Source organism: Alligator mississippiensis, chromosome 5, assembly GCF_030867095.1.
Source record: "Alligator mississippiensis isolate rAllMis1 chromosome 5, rAllMis1, whole genome shotgun sequence".
NCBI lineage: Eukaryota > Metazoa > Chordata > Crocodylia > Alligatoridae > Alligator > Alligator mississippiensis.
Window position 1 is genome coordinate 217417871 of NC_081828.1, and position 23057 is coordinate 217440927.

Below are 23057 nucleotides of genomic sequence, written 5' to 3' on the forward strand. Positions count from 1 at the left end.
CTGGCTTAAGGCGGAAGCAAGAGACCTGGACAGTACGCTGAATCCCTGGCACAGGGGAGAAGAGCAGAGCCAGAACTAGGGTGGGGGAAGCGGGGCACACACAGAGCCTGTCGCAGGATGGAGAGGGGGGCTGCAGGGAGTCCCTCATGTAGCAGTCAGTGGTGCAGGACTTGTGGGAGGGAATGAAGGAATTAGTCCTTGGTGCATAATAACCGTGGCCAACAGGGCAGCGTACAAAGGTTTGTGACGGGATCATACACACTTCTCCCACAGGCCCCTGTGCCCACCCCATTCAGAGAGCACATCATTATATCTCCTGGCAGCGTGGGGGTGATGCCATAGCCAGAGCAAGCGCCAGCAACATCCTGGTCCCACTTAGAGCTTTGGTGGCATTTGCTGTCCCAGGGCCAGGTGCTCCACCCAGGACCTGCTGTGGCCGGACAGTGGAGAGGAGGGATGGCAGGAAAAGTGGCAGTGGCAGCCGGGCTTAGCACCAGTCCACCTAAGACAGTCCACCTCAGAAAACACTGCCAACCCCTGGTCCAGGGACTATGCAAGAGGCAAGGATCTATATCCTGCCATTATCCTCGAGGTTTAACATACCACATGACCCCCCACAAATTATTTAGCTGCCAGTTATACAAAAATATGGCTGGCAGGAGGTTGCATCTAGTCCAGGCCCCTACTCAAGGTGAGATCATCCCTATCTAAACCATCCCAAAGTGCTTGTCCAACATGTTCTTAAACCCCTTCATTGATGGAGACTTCTTCCTGGGGAAGCTGCTTTGCTGCTGATGCACCCCAAGCATTAGAAATGTCTTCCTAATACGCAACCCAAACTTTCTTGTTCCTATTTAAGCCTGTTCCTTCTTGTCCTGTCCTGTGTGAACACAGGAAATAGTCCATTGCCATCTTCTTTATAACCACCCAAATGTGAGACACTACCAAATTTATATAGATTTAATTTTATATGTTATATGCATTTGCTTTCCTCTCACTCAAAGGCAAGATTTGGACTCAAGCTCATGCAGTCATGCTGGTCTCATCATGGACAACTTCAGTGTGAAAAGGCAGAAGTGTTTTTTTTTAAGTGAGTAACAAGAAAAGGGGTCAGAGCCAAAATTGCTCTGGATCCTTAACTGGATAAGGAGCTATGCACACGCACCCCTTTGCCATTGCACAGTGCACAAAGAGACTCAGGCTTAAACACCCTAAGTCACAGCAAGAGCATTAAAACTGAGGTACAGAGAAATTAAGGCCAACATATGCAAAGCACCTGCTGTTTGTCTGCCTCAGTTGCTAGGAGGCAAATGTACTTTTTTCATAGGCACTGCACACTAACCACTCAAAGGGAAGGCAGCAAGACCCAGCGAGGGGCCAGCACCCAAAAGAGTTTCACCATTTATTTTGGAAGCTGAATACAGGTTTGAGGTAACGATGTGGGCATGAACAGTTCCTGGAATCAAAGACAATGAGGGCTGGAAGGGACCTCAGGAGGCCACATCTAGTCCAGCCCCTGCTCCAAGCAGGACCAGGCCCAACTACATCAGCCCAGCCAGGACTTTGTCTACCTGAGTCTTCAAAGCCTCCAAGGATGGAGACTCCACAACCTCTCTGTTAACCCGTTCCAGTGCTCTCCTAGCCTCCTAGTGAGAGAGGTTTTCCTGATATCCAACCTCAACTTCCCTTGCTGCAGCTTGAGCCCATTGCTCCTTGTCCTGGCACCTGCCCCCACTGAGAACAGTCCAGCTCCATCCTCTTTGCAGCCCCCCTGCAGGGAGGTGAAGGCTGCTATTTAATCCCTCTCCGTTTTCTCTTCTGCAGACTAAATCAGCCCAGTTCCCTCAGCCTCTCCTCACCAGTCCTGTCCCCCAGCCCCTGAACCATTTTTGTTGCCCTCCACTGGACTCTCTCATATTTGTCCACACCTTTTTTGCAGTGGGGAGGGCAGCAAAACTGGACACAGGACTCCAGATGTGGCCTCCCCAGTGCTGAATAGAAGGGAACAATCATTTTTGCAACTTGCGCAGCAGAGGATGGGAAAAGTTGGCTTCAAATTCTTCCATTAAAAAAAAAAAAAAAAAAAGGAGAGAAACTGCTTATGCCCTTTTGACATCACAGTTGCCTCCTAGTAAATGAGGCACGTGAACAGCAGGTGCTTTGCAGATGTTGGCCTTAATTTCTCTGTAATGAAGGGGAACAGCAAAAACACTACAGTATGTAGCAATGTTGTTGGAAACTAAAATGTGATGGAAAATGTCTGAGAAGCTAAGTCACACACAGTAAAACTGAACAAGTTTTATTAACCGTGTTACAGAAGGACTTACAGAGCCCATCAAATGAGAGGTTATTAGGCTTGATGCTGTACAAATGATTAAAAAAATAAGTAAGTCAATCAGCACCAACCTCACAGTGCTTACAGGCTTAAATAGGCAGACAGATGCAACAGGCAAGCAGTGACTTTAGAGTGGGATATAAAATACAACCAAAGCTAGCAACACTCTTAGTAAGCCCTGGGGTTGCAGACGCAGTGTCATGTTTGCAGGAGGTTGCCCTCCGCTCAGATTTGCAATCCCAGCTGAATGGCTGGTTTTAAAATAGGTGGATTTCTGATCAGACTTTGCTTCAGATGGACCTGAAGCATCTCCCTCCCTACTCCATCCCCCAACCATTTCCTTCTCCTCCTCAGCTGTCGGTATACCCCATGCTATTAGCATCATGTGGCTGAAATCGGATCCAGGAGCTTAGTTGCAGGGGACTGGAGGTCATCTGTGCAAGTGTCCACGTAACCCTATTACACATCTCCAGGGATTCAGAGCCAGAGGAAAGCGACACAAACACATTATGGTATCTGCTCAGATTTGATTTGTTCTAGGCTCCAGTGTGCACTTGATGGTTTCTTTCTCCTACTAGCAGTCTGTGCTCTGTGGCTGTGCTGCATTCAGCCAGCATCCTCCCCTGGGTTGTGAAGGCTTAATACAGGAAGCTGCAAGGGAGCCATGAAGACCTTCCAGAGGGTCTACTTCACAGCTGGAATGACAAGTTGGTCTAATAAAAGATATCAGATTTACCCAAAGAACCTCGTCTGCCTGTGTCCTTAGACCAACAGGGCAACAACCTAAACCCCTGGAATGACAAGGGCATTTGTCAAGCCTTCCAAAAGTGGGTTTACCCCACATCACTTGGGAGAAGCCCTGGCCATTCCTGCCCTCTGGGTCTTCGTGCAGAGACGTGGAGGGGAATGAAGACAAAAAAAGCCTATGCACAGATCTACTGGAAATTGTGACCTGGTTGGCCCAATTATGGCTATGTTCGGGGCTTTTCTTTTTTGCCCCCCTTAAGTGACCTGAAAGTAAAAGGATAAGCGAAAAAGCTTCCTGTTTCCCCACAACTTCCTCCCACAGCCAGCATGCAAAGGCAGCTGCTTTTTGGTAAAACTGAGTAATAGAAACCAGGATCAATTGGGGAATGACAAGGCATTTCTCCTCCAACTGCAGATCCTTTAAGCAGAGTTGGTTGTAGCCACATAGGCAGACAATGTTCTTTGCGTAAATCCAATGCATTTTATTAGACCAACTAAAATAGTGGGGAAAAAATCTTCTTTGCAAGCTACTTAACAATTTTTTTTTTTTTCTTTGCAAGTATTTTAGTTGGTCTAATAAAAGATACTGGATTTACCCAAAGATCCCCGTCTGCCTAGATCTTCTAGTGAGCACTCTGGGGCAATTACTGTGAAATACCTCTCCTCCAACATCAACCAGACTGCCACCTTCACCTGCAATTTTGCGTGCTCCTCGTGTTATTTGCTAACAGAGGGAGAGAAAAACGTAACGCTGAGACCAGGGGAACAGAAGTGGGATGCTGCGTTCCTATTCCGTGTGAAAGCAACTCGGCGCACGGCCCTGGAGAACCCCGTCACCACTCCACCTCAACTTGCTCTCTTGTAAAACCTGCCAAGGAAGCCGCTGTAGAGATGCAGTACTTACATCTTCAAGGCACTATGCAAATAGATAACATTAAACACAGTCTAGAGGGCTCGCTGAATAGCAAAAGCATAGATCTTAAACGGCAAGAGAAAAGCTAGATGTTCTTTCCTGTTATTCACCGTGTTGTTTAAGGGGAATTTGTTTCCACCTATTAATACTTTCAGTGCTTGGGGCTATGGGAGAGGAGACATAACAGGGCACCTTTCATATCGCAGAAACAGTCCAGAGACTCCAGTGGCGTCTCTCAGCCTCCCTGCCACCGCGCAAGCCAGAAGCATATTTACATCTGAATAAGAGTGTCCCAGCTCCCAGAATGGCTTCTGGTGCCAGACCCTGCCACGGGGTCATAATTCTGTTTATTAGTGACAAATCCCCTCTTGCATTCACACCCACCAGGCAGGGCAGGCCAGGCTGTTGCTATGAAGGGGCTGCTGCTGCCTGACAAGTCCTGCATTGTGCCTTCACGTGAGAACCACGCCGAGGGAGCGCAGACGCTTTGTGACCAGCCAGAGAGGGGAAAGCAGAGACAGGGAGCGGATTTAATATCCTAAGCGTGAAAAAATGTTCGTGTTCCCTGCCGCAGGAGGCACCCTTTTCAATGGGCGCAGTAAGGGAACAGCACAGCACTTAAGCCACTTAAAGGCCCACAATAGGCACGTAGTGTGAAAACGGAGACTAAAGAGCTTATCGGCATCCAGGCGTCCTGGATTAATCCCATGTGTAGACACTTATTCCAGGAACAAGGAGGGCCTTGTTCCTGCTTAGCTTAACCCACTTATGGGCCAGTCCCAAGTCCTCCCAAGACTGTCCTAGCACCGACCCAGGAAGAGGTAAAGAAAAAGGCCAAGCTACTTCCTCATATGTAACGCATGGCAAATTGGCTTGTTTGCTTCCTTGCCTATGGCAAGGTTAACCTGAGCCTGCCCTTCTGCTAAGGAAAGGGAAGAGAGAAGAGCAACATGTAACTGGGGCAGGGTGGATGAAAAAAAAAAAAAAATCAACAATTAAACCCCCTGGCCAAAAAAAACAACAAATCATATATATTTTTTTTTTTAAATCAGGGTTTAAGATTTGTTTTTTAACAAAAAAAGCATAAATTTACAGAAAGATATCTTAAATTAAAACTATGTTAAAAGTTCAAAGATATCCTCAAGGAATAGGGATTATAACTTCATTATATACTATTTGAGACAATATATTCATGTAACCTTTTTTAGAAGTTTTATAAATAGGTCACAACAGGCCACGGGCTATATTCGGGCCCAATCTTACGGGGGTTCCCAGAGGCTCCTCTACAGACTAGTAAAGAAACCGCTCGGCCCAATGGGAATCAGTGCTCAGTCTAGAACAGAGGTTCTCGCGCTATGGTCCGTAGAAAGGTTGCAGAACAATTGAGAATATCTGTAGCTGGCCCTGCCCTTTATTTATTTTCTGACAGCAGAGATTAAGGCCATTTTGAAGACGATGCAAAAAAAAATTTAAGTGGTCTGCTGAGACCCTCAGCAATTTTCAAGTCGTCCACGAAAAAAAAAGTTTGAGAACCGCTGGTCTAGAAGATCCCATGAAGCATCTCGGTAATGCTGTTTCAGTTCTCAGACTGGATGTGCGTCTCCAGAGATCATAGGCAGACAAGGTTCTTTGGTTCGATGGGATATCTTTTATTAGACCAACTAAATAGTTGGAAAAATTGTTCCTGCCAATCTTTCAGGCAGGAATGCCCTTCTTCAGGCATAGGGAGAGTGTGTCGTTTCCAGAGATCACATCTTTGTTAACAGCAGCGTGTGGAGATGAGAGAGAACAGACCTGATACCCACCCATCAACCCTCTGGTCACTGCAAGTTTGCGTCACACAGTCAAGCCCTCATCTCTCTCTAAAAAAAGTGCAGTTTCAAGAAGTGAAATGAATAAAGGCTATCAAACAACAAGAACGCAGTTTTTGTAGGAAATGATTAAATCAAGGCTTCTTAACCAGTGATTTAAATAGATCTGATTTAAATCAAATCCACCCTGAACGAAAGAAATTAATTCTTTTCTGTATTGTTGTGCGAGACTTTTCCACAACTTTACTGTTCCCTCCCTACAAGTTGCACTGGATGAGTAGTAAAAGATTCTTGCCAACTATCTTGTCATTTTAAACTTCTGTCTGGGTTTGCAATCCAGGTGGAAAGAGCATCAGCAGCACCTTTGTGGAGCACTGGAAGACGAGAGGACGGGGAGAAATCTGCAGGAGAGAATGACAAGAGGCAGAAAAGGGGGGGGGGTGTCACAGAATGCAGGAATTGGGGGTCTGTATGCAGGTACGGTGCAAGCCAAGTCCAGCTGTGGCTGTCAGTGTAACCAGGGCCATCAGGAGTCCTATATTCCACACCTTCCTCTACCAGTTTGCACTCAACTAGGTACATATCGAAATCACACTTCAGGCTTCCCTGCAAGTCCACCGCTGGGTTATGAATGTGGAACAGGATGATGCAGCATGAAGCGATCCATCTGTTCTCCTCCAATTATATAGGCCAAATCTCTCCCTATATTAGACAAGGTGGAAGAGAGGAGCCTCTTTAATGCCCCAGGCTAACTGGATGGCCCACTTGTCTGTCTCTCAAGACTAAGCTCGCTCATCGTCAGTTGATGGCAAGGCAGACAATCTTCCTGGAAGCTGCGAGACTGTCTGTGCCTTCAATCTTCTCCGCTTCTCAGGCTACTATTTAGCAAATGCAGGCATGGCAAACACACCGGTGATTTCCTTTCTCCTCCATGTACTTAAATATGAATTTAGCTCTGAAGACTCTAGCCATCCCTTGAGCTAAATCTGACAACACAAGGTGTCACAATCCAAACACCAGGGACCTTGACCATGGCCATGAAGCTAGTACAAGCAGTCCCCGAACTGTCCTGCTCCCATGGCTCACTGCTGAGCAGCATCCAAGGTCAGTGTTCCCTAGGGCATCTACTTTCGACTCCAAAGTAGAACAGACCATGCAAGGCCTTGCTAGAGTGTTGATCAATATATGCTGCTCACATAAAGGCTTTGCTAAAGTACTGGCCAGAGTAGCCTTCACCAGCAAACCTGACCAATGTATGAACTCCTCACACAAACAAAACTTGGCACATGGGCCAGATGTGCGCTCCTGCCAAGAGCTGGGAAGGAGAGCTGATGGTACAAAAGGTAGGATAGTCCAGTACCAGGATGAGGCTGGAACAGGAACGCCCAGGTTAGGACGTGAAGCAGGCCCCTGGTACAGGGTGGTTCGAGATGCAGGTGGAATGCAATGTGTCATTTGTTTGATCACGATATAAAAAGGACAACGGGAAAGCAGGGAAACTTCGTAGGGGCCTGGGGAGCCTGCGTGGTGTTGTGCCAACTACCTCGTCGCAGGTCCAAATGCCTTAGCTCCGGGTACAATGCGCTTGTCAAGCCAAAACACGTCACGGCTGTTCTTTTAGATAATAAAACCTGGCTGAATCTTTGCCGCTGAAGCCGAATCAAGCCTGTGGTCGTTCTTTAAGACCAGATTAGCGTTGGGATCTCCTGGCTGCAACTTGTCGACATCACAGTTCCTGAAAACTTCAGTGCTGACAACACATCAATAGCACTTGATGAGGACAACAGCAACCACGACACTGGTGACACCGACTGATAACCCCAGAGGACAGACCACGCTCTCTGCAGCAGTTTAGACACCCATTCACATGCCAAGCACCTATACGTGACATTGCACTAATGGGACACATGCTGTCCTCTCCTCCCTTGGCTGAACATGCATTTGGTTCCTTCACTGCGAACACTGGCTGTACCATCTTTGAGGCACGGCCTTTGTGTCGCATACCTGAACTGCTCAGCACACCCCGGGTGCCTTGGCATGTGGATGTATAGGCATTCTGCATTAAGAGAGCTGCAGTGACAGTGCTCCCGGTGCGCTTGAGCTGGAAAAGGAAGGGTCGCTTTCAGCCAGACAGGCCCCGTTGCTCTGCAGAGTACAGATTCTTTTCCTCAGAGCAATGAAAGACTCACTGAAACCACTGGCCAGGAAGTGGACAAGGACAGACACCTGCAGCTATGGTAGCCCACCCCTTATTCCCCAGCAGAGAGGAACTCATACAGATTTCACCCTCATTGGGCATGGACTTTGGGCAGTTTAAAAACACCCAGAGAAAATCCTGAAGGATTGTGTCATCATTCCTCATTTCTTAAACTAGGCAGCAAACACAAAGCACGAACAGATAAATGGACAAGCGCAAACACAACCGCGACTAAGAACTTGCCTTTGTTCTCTGCTCCCCCCCCCCCCCCACCTCGGGCTGGATGCTTGGTTTGCCACATCTGCACGTTCTGTCCTGTCATTTAGATTTCGAGCTCTTTGGAGCAGGGATTTTCATTATGCATTTGAACAATGGGAGGGACAAACATGTCGTCTTATCCTTGCTCTTCAACATCACAGACTAAGAAAATGAAGAATGGCTGGCTACCACATCACCTCCTACCCACCTAGGTTACATTTGGGTTCGAGGGTAGCCAGTTCATGGTATTTTATAGTTACGGAAACCGAACAGACTCCCGCTCATCTCAAATAACCACGGATTGGATGTGTGTGTTTTAAAGGGGGACCTTTAACAAGCTTTCATGTTTACCATCTACCTTGGATATGGCAATCAGGGCTTGCGGTAGAGGTGATCTTTTATTAGACCAACAAGATTTTTGCAAAAAAACCCCAACATCTTTAAATTGCAAGCTTTCAGGCACAAACACCCTTCATCAGGCATCGGAGAAAAGATTGTAAAAGTTCTCCTGGGTAGAAATGAAAGTTCATATTTCATGGGATTTCACAGAGGAGTCAATAGATGGAAAGCTCTTCTGGGCAGGCGTTTCTTAGCTGGTTACCTTGGATATGGTGCACCAAACCCTAGTTTTTGTCTTGCTGCATGCTAGAAAACTACTTTAGGAGACTATGAAAACTCTCAGGTCAATGATAAAATTTCTGTTTAAAGGTGAAGAAAAGGAATAAGTCTATTTAGCAGACAGAACAGATCTTCAGGATTCTCTTTCCACCTCTCTCAAACTCACTTATGTTGAAGCAACTGCAATCTTCCTTACTGAGACAGAGGAAACACAGACCTCTATCAAAGGGCAGTGCAAAGAATAGTAGTTATGGAGGGCTTTGAGCTCATCTGATGAAAGAGCCCCCAGAATGTGAGCTTTCCTTTCATCAACCTGGTTCAAAGCTACTACAATGGCGAGCTTAAATGAGGTTTCCAACTAACACAAGACTAAATAGGCTTAAGAATTAATGAGGGCAGGTTAATTACAGCAACAGCGCTCACAGCCGCGGACAACAGAGCCAAGCTACCAAAAGGAAAGAAAAGGAAGCAAAAAAAAAGTCAGAAGGCAGCAGCGCAAAGAAACTACAAAATTCCTTAAATTTGCTACCTGGGAAGCAGAAACGTTTCAGAACCTTTGAGGATACAAAAGGTGCTTAAAATAAACCAAGAGCTGCCATTCAGCCATCAGAGGGACTCCAGCTTCCCTCGAGTGACTACGAGGGTTCAGGAGCCTGCCAAGACCAGTTCGCTTCTTTTATTAGTAAAAAAGTGCCCACTAGACAAAGTACCCAGACTGCTCTAGATCAAGAGTTATGGGGACAAAGGAATGAGTCTTGGGCAAGAAGGGAAGATAAAGGAAAAGGAAATCTGAAGCAGAGAGTGTGATCCAGGGGCAAATGAGCCTTCCTGAATGCCAGCATGGAGGAGAAAAAAAATGGGGAGGAAGAGCAGAGACTTGGGAGTTAACACAGTTAAACGACAGAGGACAGGATCTTCCAAAAAAGACACCGTTCTGAGAAAGGTCCTTACTAGACACCAAAGTGCCCCAAATGAGCCCTGCTCCCCACACAAGGGCAACCCTGCTCAACAGCAGGTTTTTAATCCCAGAAGTGAAGCAGCTGCCAGGTAGGATGCTTCCTAGACAGATAGCTATGCGCTTCCATTTGTTTTACATATTTTCAAGATTGTTTAGAGAGCCAAACTGGACACCTGCCAGTTCAGCCCGCAGCAGCTGAAAATCCTGCCATCCCTCCCCTTGTTCACCAGCGCCTCAGTCATGAGAGACAGGACACCAGCCTAGACAGACATTTGGTCTCGCCCAACACAGCAGCGCTTGTTTATCAAACCAAGGTGGAAATCACCTCCATCTTCCATCTCCCCATCCCACCAGCACCGCCTCCATGTTATCTGGAGAGATGTGCGGCCCGTGCACAAGCCAAAGAAAATGATGGAGAACAGCCAACACCTGCAGGACACAATGCAGTTCTCTCTAGCTTCGCACCAAATCCAGCAAGAAGTGCTAAATGAATTTGGCAGCTTTTTTGTTATCTGCTCCTCAAAAGGGGACTAAACAGAAGTCCTCTCGCTTTTCATTTCACTTCCTTTCGCTGCCCTAAGAAAACTAAGGAGTACTTAAGGAGCAACACGAGATAGCATTCGTTTCTCTCCTGGGGCTGGTTTGTTTGTTAATAAGGCACCTGGTTTCTTGGTCGGTAACTCTCAGCGGGCAGAGGGGACATGATTTCGTTCAGGGCCAGATGTTGGCGACAACGGCTCACTGTTTCACGCCGACAAATGTGCAGATGCATTAAACGATGTTGCAACATCAGTTCAGGAAGACTTAACGAGTATTGCTCGCACAGCACGAAGACTGGGCCCCACTCCTGTGACCTTCACACGAAGCAGCGCATTGCAGGAGCAAAAAGATTGATATTTTTAATCCTCTGCCATGGGCTTGTTTTATTTTGGAAACGAAACAGGGGAGATCTCACTCCAGAGAGCACGTTTGCTTCTTGTTTCATCATTCACCTCCCCAGGAGATTGTAGTCTCTCTGTGGGGAAGGGGAACATGTTAAAGAGGCAGACAAGGCTGAGAGCAGCTTCATTCCAAGGGTTAAAAGCAGGAGGCAGATGAGTGAGTGGGTAACATGAAGTTATAAACCTGGCAGGGGAAATACTGTGATCACTAAGGCAGGTTTCCTAGTCACTGAAGATAACTGGTTTTCTGGCACATTGTAGTACCCACAGAGGTAGTGAACAGGTAACCTCCTACTTTCACTTCCACTGGGAAGATCTTGGCTTTATGCCCACTGTCTGGAAATGGAAGACCTCTCCCAAGCTTGCTCCTGTGGCTGTAAAGCTGAGGGCAAATAAAATTTGGGGACATTAAAAAACAAAATCTCCATATTTAACCACTTAACTATATTGGATGGTTTAGATAGGGATGATCCTGCCTCGGGCAGGGATTGGGCTGGATGTGATCTCCTCAAGGTATTTCCAGCCCTGCTTTTCTATCTTATTAATAAAATGTGTGCATACAGGATACAGAGCCACGATTCAAGACAGGGACTGATGAGGCTTGCACATTTTACACGTAAAAGTGGTGGAAATACAGAATGATAGTCAAGCCGCCACCTTCTGCCTCTCCTTCCTGTCATCCTTCCATTCAAAAGAAGACAGACTACCATACACCTGAATGAATGCATGCAAAATGACTAAGGACAGACAACTTCAGCAATATAGCCACCTACCAAGCCTTGGCAGTTTTTTATCCGAATGCGAACTGTTACAGACCAGTGATAGAATTTTTCTGAACTGAGTATCACAGTGTCAATTTTATAGACCAAAGGCTTGTGTGGGGTACTGGATGTATTATTTTAAAAGGGCATCTTTTATGGAGGGTAGTAAAGCACTGCAACAGGTTACCCAGAGAGGCTGACAGATCTCCACCCTTGGAGGTTTTAGGACCTGGCTAAACAAAGCCTTGGCTGGGATGATGTAGTTGGGACTGGTCCTGCTTTGGGCAGGGGGGTGGACTAGATGTGACCTCCTGAGGTCTCTTCCAGCCCTCATTTTCTATGATCTTGTATGTTGGCCAAAAAAGCAACAGATGTATTAACTCTTAGCAGGTTTAGTTTCATGAGATATAGTGCCACAGTTGCCCAATACACCCTTAAGTTCTGTAAAAACTCCTCGTCGAAGTGACTGCAACCAGGATGGCAACTTCTAAAAGACACAAGTGCTAAGGGCACCTGGTACAAGATTTAGGTCCAACGAGGAAACCGAAAAGGCAGGTCCAAGAAATTCTTTCATTGAACTGTGCCTCTATCTACTTGCTGTTCAAAGTGAACCGAGAATGTCAATCACTTTGATTAGGATTTTACAGTATGAACTTCTTAGAAGATATGCTTTGCCTTGGGTGGATCTATCCATGCCAATAACTTAGCACTATGCTTTAAAGACATGTAATTAAAATGCCCTATTCATATCCTGCTTTCAAGGTTGAAAGTGCTCATACAAATACATTCAAACAAGGTATTTTAATTGGGTACCTATTAACTATTCCATAACTAGATTAGTTATCTAGGACTTGGCTGTGCACTTTGAGAGCAGACCTTTCTGTTATAGGAGGCATAACTGAATGATGATTGCCACGTGAAACCAAAAGAGTACCAGGACCTCCTAGGTCAATGCGAGGCCACTCAGCTCACAGCTTCTTTAAATTACTCCGAAGAACATCATGAACACAAAGACAGCCAAGTTGGGGCCACAGGGGAAAGACCATGACCAAAGCTCTGGCCCAATCTCTCTTCAGTTACATTAAGCCTTCAGGACCTTCGCTAGCTCCTAAATGCGCACATCCACTGAGAAGGATCACAGGAAAGCAAGGCCAGAAGGAACTTCATAAGGCCATTTCGTCCAGCCCCCTGCTCAAGATAGAGTCATCCCTGACTAAATGAGCCCAGCCAAATGTCTGTCCAACCTCATCTTGAAAACGTCCAAGGGTGGAGATTCCACAACTTCTCTAGGCAGTCTGCTGCAACGCTTGATAAACAGAGCCAGATAGTTCCTCCTCATCTGCAGCTTCAAACTCCTCTGCTGCAGCTTGCAGGCACTGTTCCTAGACCAGTCCCCTGCGGCCATCTCCATCATAGTTCATAGAAGCAGGGTCAGAGGGGACCGGAGCAGATCATCTAGTCCAACCCCCTGCCTTGAGCAGGAATGAATACAGGGCTCATATGACCCCTGCTAAGTTTAAGCTCAAATGACCCCCCTAGCCCTACCCTCCAAAAGTGTGTGCAGCTCCATCTAACTTGGTTAATGGAGAATGGCATGCGAGACTGTGTCAAAGCCATTGCTAACATCAAGGTACATCACAGCCACTCCTTTACCCCCATACAAAGAACCTTCCATCTTATCATAGAAGGAAATCAGGTTGGTCTGGCATGACTTGCTCTTGTGAATCCATGCTGGCTGTTTCTGGTCATCTTGTGCTCCTTTATGTGCCTTGTGACAGATTCCAAACTTAGTCTTCCATTCAGAGTTTAGGATCTACTCTCCTCCTGTTTAATCAACTACATTTATCATCATGATTATTATTATGTTATGAGTTAAGTTTATTTTCTATTTGCATTAAGCTTGAAGAAAAAAAAACAAAACAGAAGTGTTTTTTGGGGGTTTTTTTTATACTTTTCTGTCTCTCTTTCATTTCCCCTAAAACAGATACTAGATGCCTATAGCAGGACTGAGGTTCTGTGACTTCCTTTCTTGCTGAGTTTTCAAAGTGCTGTATCACCTCACAAGTAGATCATGAATCAGAGCTCTTAGGGCCCAACTGCTCAGAGCCTGATCCAATTATTATGGATTTGTACTATTATTAACGCTGTGTCAGAGGTCCGTGCTATTAGCCTTGGATGAAACCGAAGCTTGAATACACTTCTTTCTTGCAGCCGGCATTGGTTTTCTCCATTTATCCTCTCCAATTCTGATGTGCTCAAGTCCTCCAAGTACCCTTTTCACCACAGAATGAGTGAAGATGGGGATGCTGGGTTCTGTGCACTCCAGACATTAAAGCACAAGGAATCTGACAACTGTATGTTAGTGCAAGACACCTACATTCTAGTCAGGTCAAGTCCTGACAGATGGAGAACAAGTAACATGGGGCCTTGGAGGTCACAAGCTTCTCAATCCTGTCCTTCAAGAAATACACTTCTGTGGAGGTAGACATCTCTCACTCCCCTACGTAATACCAACTACAGAATCATCGCACTCACGGTAGGGGTAGCAAACCTAGGTTAAGCCGAAAATAAATACTGGCTGCATAAAAAAAAAAAAAAAAAAAAAAACTACTTTGCCAACCTTCTCTACATAAAATGCCCAAATGAGCAGATAGTTGTCAAAAGGGCACACACAAACCCTTCTTGATCAAAGAAAACAAGGAACTTGAACCAGAACTTTGGAAAGCACCCCGAGGGAAGTAGGTAGGCCAAAAGTTAAAAGCAGCAAACCATTAACAGCCTCTTGCACTGGAAGCTAGGAGGAGCCGTGAGGGAAGGCTTGTTTAATTTAAAAAAAAAGAAAGCATACTTCAGATAAAGATCAGCAATAAGGAAAAAAAAAATCCCCTTTTTAAATTGTTGCTCCAATGAAATTGGCAGCCTTCATCCCAAACTGTTTCTTGAACAGATTCCTGCAAAAGCATCTCAAGTTGGAAACTTCCCAGTCTCAGCAGTGTTTGGGAACGAGGAAGATAAGGGCATGTAGCCCTAAGCCTCTTTCTTCCCTTAGAGGTGATAAACTTACTGTCTGCGTGCTCCAGAGTTTCAAATGGATGGAGAAAGAAGTTTGTTACTAACCAATATTGGAACTGCAGTGAGTCTAGAAGGTGCAGAGCTAGATTGCATCTCCTCTCCACCTGGCATTCATTTTTTTTTTTTTTTTTTGGGGGGGGGGGGGGAGGGGAGGGGAGTCGTGATACAACACTTCGAAGTTTCTTGCCACTTCCTCACTATTTGGGGAATATTTCCACTTAATCTCCTCCATCGCTCATGCTGTTCGGCATATTCATTCAACTAGCTGGACAACTCTTCTGCAATTCTTATCCGGATCGAAAAGGAGCACCAAGACTACACCAGAGCAGATGGCCACATCTACAAGGTGAATTTACAGTCCCTAGCAAAGGTGTACAACACGCTCCCCCTCACAGGCTGCCTCCAAAACCAGAAGCAGCACAGCCATGTCCAGACAGTACTGAGAGTTGGCTAGTGAGAACTACCAACTGTCGGGGCCAATTCTTCAGGCAGTGGCACCACGCAGACACAGCTTAGCTTCTTCGGTTTCAAGAGCAGGGCGATATGCAGAAACTGTCAGTGTATTACAAAGCTTCCTTTTCTGTGTTTGCTTCAAGAAGGCTGCCATGACAGCCAAACAGAATTATGAGAGCCCACCCTTAGCAGTAACCACTGCCTGCTTTGTCTGGGATAGGCTTTCCAGGGTCTCGGGCAGAGCTAGTGCTGTAACACGGAGCAGCACATTGACAGATTTATTGCTCTTACTGAGGGTTTCAGGCTATTGTTAGGTGGCAGGGCAGCAGATGGGCGATATCCTTGGGAGTCTTATTTGATTGAGAGGCTTCCACAGCAATGTGTATTGTGGGAAAAGGTTAAGGTCCTGGGATTCCCCACCCAGCTACAGCACTGCTCCAATACACAGTCTGTGGGTTGCCTTCCTGTGGAGCATGAAGCAGCAGACAAGACGAAAGAACATGAACTGCTGGCACGACCCAGTACGGCATTATTGGTTCTAAGCACCAGTGCAAGACCTGTCAAAGAAATAGGCTGAAGAGACATTTTTGAGTCCAGAGTCAGGAAAACAAAATAGTTCTCATCGAGTCAGCAGCAAGAAGGCAGCACCTTTTAAGAGTTCAGCTAAAACTCTAATGAAAAAAACACTCTTAATACCTTGACAATTCAATACCAGCAACGCTTGAATTCCTGAGATGGGCAAATATGGATTGCTAAATAGACTTGAAAGACACACAGATTTCATAGACATTAGGGTTGGAAGGGACCTCATGAGATCATAGGTTCCAGCCCCCTGCCCAAGGGGCAGGAAGTCAGCTGGCATCAGATCACCCCAGCAAGACAGGTATCCAGAGTAGGTGCCTGCACCATTTCTGGGGGAGTCTATTCCAGACTCTGAACACTCAGACAGTAAAGAAGATTTTCCTTATGTCCAGCCTAAAATGGTCTTCCCGGAGTTTGGAACCGTTGGACCTAGTCTTCCCTTGGGGTGCTCTGGTGAACAGACATTCCCCCAGATCCTGATGCACACCCCTGATATGCTTGCAGGCTGCCACCAGGTCTCCCCTGAGCCTGCACTTCTCCAGGCTGGATCCCACAGCTCGCAGCCTCTCCTCATCCACCTTCATTCATCACTGGCCTCGTATCCAATAAGACCTTTCCAAGTCCAGAGCCAGTATTTCTGCACTTATATCCCCGAATGCTGACAAAGGCCCTTTTATCCTACACCATTCAGTAGCTGTGCAACGAGGTTTTTCAGAGATTTCTCCTTAAAACAGAGATGTCAGTAACAACAGCTTCCTTTTAAAGCTACATGCATGGTGGAAGAAACTATGGCATGACAAGAAAAACACCAGGCCTCAGAGAGAATTTCTGTATCAATATAAATTTCAAACATGGGCTAGACTCCTTTTTGAAGGAGAGCTGGGGCAGGTCACAACAGATTATCCTTTAGTTACCTTCCAAATTTTTAGGCAGAGATCTAGGCTCCAAGCCCTTCTTGGCAGAAGCTATAATGTGTTCAGCATTATGTTCAGCACAACAGGTTCCTCGGTGCCAACTGGCCACTGCTCTAAAGGGTAACAATCTCCTACATGAGTGTTCTGGATAATCCAAGAGCTAACTCTGTGGGAGATACAAGATGTACTAGGATACATTTGAATATCTGAACGCTCGTGGCGCACGGGCCAAGTCCCGGAGGACTGGAAAAGGGCCAATGTGGTCCCCATTTTCAAGAAGGGGAGGAAGGAGGACCCGGACAACTATAGGCCAGTCAGTCTCATCTCCATCCTTGGCAAAGTCTTTGAAAAAATTATCAAGGCTCACATTTGTGAGAGCCCGGCAGGACAAATTATGCTGAGGGGAAACTAGCATGGGTTCATGGCAGGCAGATCGTGCCTGACCAATCTAGTCTCTTTCTATGACCAGGTTACGAAACGCCTGGACACAGGAGGAGGGGCGGATGTCGTATACTTAGACTTCAGGAAGGCCTTCGATACGGTATCCCACCCCATACTGGTGAACAAGTTAAGAGGCTGTGACTTGGATGACTACAGTCCGGTGGGTGGCAAATTGGCTGGAGGGTCGCACCCAGAGAGTCGTGGTGGATGGGTCGGCTTCGACCTGGAAAGGTGTGGGCAGTGGGGTCCCGCAGGGCTCGGTCCTTGGACCGATACTCTTTGTCTTCGTCGGCAACTTGGACAAGGGAGTGAAAGGTACTCTGTCCAAGTTTGCGGATGACACAAAGCTATGGGGAGAAGTGGACACGCCAGAGGGCAGGGAACAGCTGTAAGCAGACCTGGACAGGTTGGACAAGTTGGCAGAAAACAACAGAATGCAGTTCAACAAGGAGAAATGCGAAGTGCTGCACCTGGGGAGGAAAAATGTCCAGCACACCTACAGCCTAGGGAATGACCTGCTGGGTGGCACAGAGGTGGAAAGGGATCTTGGAGTCCTAGTGGACTCCAAGATGAACATGAGCCGGCAGTGTGACGAAGCCATCAGAAAAGCCAATGGCACTTTATCGTGCATCAGCAGATGCATGATGAATAGGTCCAAGGAGGTGATACTTCCCCTCTATCAGGCGCTGGTCAGACCACAATTGGAGTACTGCGTGCAATTCTGGGTGCCGGAATTCAAGAGGGATGCGGATAACCTGGAGAGGGTCCAGAGAAGGGCCACTCGTATGGTTAAGAGCCTGCAGACCAAGCCCTATGAGGAGAGACTAGAGAACCTGGACCTTTTCAGCCTCCGCAAGAGAAGGTTGAGAGGCGACCTTGTGGCTGCCTATAAGTTCATCACGGGGGCACAGAAGGGAATTGGTGAGGCTTTACTCACCAGGGCGCCCCCGGGGGTTACAAGAAATAATGGCCACAAGCTAGCAGAGAGCAGATTTAGACTGGACATTAGGAAGAACTTCACAGTTCGAGTGGCCAAGGTCTGGAACGGGCTCCCAAGGGAGGTGGTGCTCTCCCCTACCCTGGGGGTCTTCAAGAGGAGGTTAGATGAGCATCTAGCTGGGGTCATCTAGACCCAGCACTCTTTCCTGCCTATGCAGGGGGTCAGACTCGATGATCTATTGAGGTCCCTTCCGACCCCAACATCTATGAATCTAGGGCAGCATTTCTCAAAACTGGGGTAACAAACCCCCAGGAGATCTGCAGAAAACTTCCAGAAGGTAACCAAGAGTGGAAGAAAGGAAGAAGGAACTATAAATGGAGGAAGAGAAAGAAACAAGTGAAGAACTTGATACCTCAGGATGCTGGAGAGGTTAGAGAGACAGAGTTACTTTTTTATTCATCTCTAATGCTCAAGCCAAACCATTATCGTGTTCAGAAGCAGTTTGAGAGCTAAAAAAGTTTGGAGAATCACTGTGGCAGGGTAAGGCTGCATAAAGATAAGGTAACACAGCTGCAGGGACAATGATTTAGGTGGAAAACGTGGGGGTGGAGAGGAATACAGAGATAATTTCTTCCCCTGCTTCTCATTTCTGGTTTGGAGTTGTTCGTTCATCAGCTGGTCCTTGTTTTTAGAAATCAAGACGTTTTATCCAGAGCTTCCATCTTTGCCTCCAAAGAACAAGAAACATCAGAAGCTTCCACGCTAGAACAAATACTTCCGGGATAGCAATGAAATCTTATAGCCATCTCCGCACTCAAAGATCTCCACAAACGAACAGCACATCACCAAGTGACAACCTGTGAAGACAAGCACTGTGCAGGACTTACCAGCAGGCCAAGATACAGAGGCCTGTGAAGAGGATGATGGGAATGGGGTAGGAAGCGCACAGCAGCCCGTGGTTGTAGAACGCCCGCGATATCTTCTCGCGCAGTTTTTCAGTCAGGGTCATCCTCAGCTGTCGTCACCTAGCTGCCATCCCGGAACGTGTCGGGGGTCGGGAGGGGGTTAGTCGAGTCCACCACGGACAACACTTCAAAAGCACTGCGCTCAGGGCAGGAGGCTGGAAAAAAAAGGGAGACAGAGGATGTAAGAGGAGCAGCATAGCCAACTCTGCTCTAGACAACATCTCCAGAGGAAGATGACCGAGAAACCTTCCTCAGTAGCCCAGGACAAGTAGTAGAATCAACACAAAAAGTGAGGGTTGAAGGGACCTCAGGAGGTCATGTCTAGTCCAACCCCCTGCTCCGAGGAGAATCAGCCCCAACTACATCAGCCCAGACAAGGCTCTGTCTAGCTGGGTCTTCAAAACCTCCAAGGATGGATAGTCCACCGCCTCTCTGGAGAACCTGGTCCAGTGTTAGCACTAATGCAGGAGGATGGGAGCCAGCTGAGAGGCCTGAGACACAGGAGCAGAAAGGTGGGAGGGCATGGAGAAAATAGGCAGAGGATCTCCAAGCGGAAATGAAACAGAGAGAATGGAGGTGCTGCAAGGGTCGAGGGGAGGAGTCTTTAGGGCACAATAAACCCATGCTCTACCAGTGAGAAAGAAAGGGCCGGGAGGCCAAGACACCAGTTAAACAGGGGAAGTGCTGGGCATCATTCCTGGCCATAACATCTTAGGATAAAGTGCACTGAAACATGCTGAATGCTGAGCCTCTGTTTGAAGGTCCCACTGTGAGAGACCCCATGGTGGCAAAGGGAAGAGATCAGGCATGGGATTTACAGACAAGACCAAGGTGGGTATTTCTTTCTCTGCAAAAAAGCAATAGTTTAAATCTGCAAGCCCTGTTAGAGCATGCCGGGTATTAAACAGAGACTACAGCACAAGTTAAATGCGTATCTGGACTAACTAGGAGAGAAATGGTCTAATATTTTGTTACTGCTTTACAACTGCAAACATGCCGCTAGCACCAGGCAGTTTGAATTTGCTAGTCATCGATGTACAAAGCATGGTAAAGCCTCTCTACTGAATCCACCAATACGCACATCAGTAAAGTTAAAAACAATAAAATAAAAATCTAATATAGGAACATTAAAGGGCTTCCCCACCACTTGCTCAGAAATACTGGGTGCTGGCTGCAACCAAGGCTGAGGATGGTAACTGGGCTGTGCCAACGCTCCTGCTAGTTCCTGGTGAAAGGGTCTTGCTCCTTCACTTCCCTCTAGCAGGGGGCATGGTCCTCTGTCTTGGAGGATCATCACTTGAGACTCCTTTAACCAATTAATCCCTGTCCTGGCAGTGGCAGGATGCCGACAGTGCCCTTGACCCCCTAGCAAGTTAAATGATCTTTTTTGCGTTTGGGACATTACACCTGGAAGCTGTGCATGAGGGCTGTTGCTCAAGTTTTAAAAGCAGATCTGACAAGCACAAAGGATTAGATAAGGATGGTCCTGCCTTGAGCAAGGGGACTGGACTACATGCAACCTCCTGAGGGCCATGACAGGCCTGTTTTTCTAAACCAACCTTACTGGTTGGGTCATACAACTGTAAAGCACATAGTACAGACCAGAAGGCTAAGAAAAAAGGGACTCTTGGCTCTTAACACACTCTCTGCTATTCACAGAAAGATAAGATTATCTATGAATTTCATATTGGAAAAATTAAAACGTGATTCGCAGAATGCAGGAGATTGCGCTGATAAGAGCAATCTCTTTGTAAGCAGGTGGAAGAACTCAAAATGGGCGGAGCAGGAAGCACGTTACTTTGCCTATAAGCTCCCACCTCGCTTCTGCCCCTTAGGGAGCTGTTAAGACACTTCTCTGGGGCCATCTGAAGCCCTCAGCCACCTGCAGACCAAAGACAGCCCTAATCTTACTGCCACTGCCAAATTAAGTGGATCAGGATGTGTCCTGGCATGGCCGATCCGCTTCGCTGGACGAAACGTGCGTCGCCCTCCATCCTACTCATTGATCCTGTGGGACAGCAGGCAATGTGTTCCCAGCTTGGAGAGGCATGCCCAGAAACTCCCTAGGGCGCGTCTTCATAGCAGAGAAAGTTGAGGATCCTACTTGCAAAGACATGTGCACCTCCGCAAACGGGAAACCTCAGCTTTCCCCTCTCAGAGTCATGCCCCGGAGATACCTGGGGGCATGTCTCTTTAGGGGTCAGAAAACCAGGCAGCCAGGGCTTGAAGGGTCCAAACCTGTGCAGGAATTCCCAGGGTGTGCAGGATCACGAGCACCTGCCTGGGGCAGCTGAAGAGTTCAGGCAACTCCAGGGTGCCCGTTCTCTCCTGCCATAAAGATAACAGATGCCTGCTGCAATAATGCGGCAGAAACTACCACCTCCTTTTGGCGGACTAACTTTTGTGACGCGGCAAATTGTCTAGACACCCGTTTGCTTCCCCTTCCGTAGCATCATAGTGCTTAGGGTCGGAAGGGACCTAAAGAGATCATCAGGTCCAACCCCCTGCCCCGGGCAGGAACGGGTGCCAGGGTCATACCACCCCAGCCAAATATCTGTCCAGCCTCCTCTTGAAGACGCCCATAAAGGTGGTAATGGAGGCACAAAGGCAATATCCATTTGCAATTTAAGATCGAGGTCTATTTAACATCTCCCAAGGGAAATTCTTCCAGAGAACCAGCCTATTCTTTGCGAAGTGCCTCAGAAATGCCACTGAAAGTCGGGGGGGGGGGGGGGGGGGGGTGTTCTGGTTCTGTTTTTTAAGTAAATGCTTGTTAAAAAGAACCACTTAATGTTTTACAGTTGAGCCAGAAATCTGCATAAAGCAGGTTAGTAAAAGATGGGAAATCTTTTCTCTGCTTATACAGCAGACCTGGAGGCTGGAGCAGAGGATGGATTGTACAGCTTTGTCATTCGCGGAGATGCTCTTAAAAAGTGCTCAAAAAAAAAAAAAAAATGTTGGCTTGAATTTAGTGCAGCACCGAAATTGGACTAGTCAAGTGATGCTGTGACACAGAGACAAGATAAACCTCTTGCTGCTGTGCAGCCAAGTCATCCCAGCCTTCAGCATGCTATTCTGAACCCCAGAAAAGGGAGACAGTTAAAAGTTTGAAATATTTCCCCCCACCTCTAATTTACCATTTAACAGCCCAAATGAGGACTGCATAGTCAAGCCCTCCTTGTTAATTCATTATAATCAACTGTGAGCCAATTCAGAAGCAACAACCAGGTATGCTGAGTTGCAAGCCAAAAATCTAAATATTATTTTTTTAATCCATCAGTTAGTGGTTCCCATCCAGGGTGCTACTAATTCCTTCCCAAGAGTGCCACTCAAATTAGCACTGCTAGGTGTGTATCTGAAATCCATGGGCCACGTTCCCTTGGTTTTAAGACTCTCGTGCCATACAGATTGGGAGACTGGAGATTGTGATGTGCCTAACAACCCACCTTAAACAGGCACAGACAGGACAGGAACATGCCCCACACCAGCAGTTGCCTCAACTATGTCAGTGCCATCAAGTCCCAAACAAGCGAACAGGTCAGTGCTGAACACAGCTTTTAGCCATAAAGAAATGACGTGACTTGGCTAAAAGGCTCTGGTAACAGTGACCAGCATGGAGTTTTTGAACAGCAAATCACCAGCCTGAACAATTTAAAAGTAACATGATAAAAATCCAGCACAGAAAGCTACAGGCTCAAGCTGGGGAAGAAGCTTCCTGGCAGGAAGGCTGAAGACACATCTGCCTCTGTGCTTTCAGTCATTCGCTGGCTGAACCCCCCGCAGAAGGCCTATTCACACCACTCGAGTACACAGGCCTGTTTGCACCGACTCTATTTACACAGCAGCCTGCTGCGGGTTCCCATATAACACATGCCATTTTGGAGCGGCTTCCAGAAGCCAAAGCAGGGCGATGGATGCATCAGCTGTAGGGCATGAACTGAGCCCACCTTGAAGTGAGGAGCTTGGTGGCATAGCAGCCTGGTTTCAGAAGCTCTCCTTTCCATAGCAGAGACCAAATGATACTCTGCTGTCGTTACAATGCTGTCCCAGAGAAACCAAGCACAGACAAAAGAGGGCAGGTGCTGCACAAGTTACAATCCTTGGTTAAAAACAGGGACTCCCAGCAGGCTTCCCATAAGACAGACCGCTCC

At 47.1% G+C, this 23057-nt stretch overlaps 1 protein-coding gene across 3 annotated transcripts in view; it reads right to left on the reverse strand.

Annotated features, from left to right (window-relative positions):
* The window catches only part of SCAP (SREBF chaperone), an 82072-nt gene that overhangs the window by 37821 nt on the left and 21194 nt on the right, over window positions 1-23057 (reverse strand). For all 3 annotated transcript variants that reach the window (XM_019492414.2, XM_019492416.2, XM_019492415.2), the window contains exon 2: window positions 18829-19061. In XM_019492414.2, coding sequence (XP_019347959.1) covers window positions 18829-18950 — 122 coding nt within the window. In that variant the 5' untranslated portion in view covers window positions 18951-19061. The remainder of the gene's footprint in view (window positions 1-18828; window positions 19062-23057) is intronic.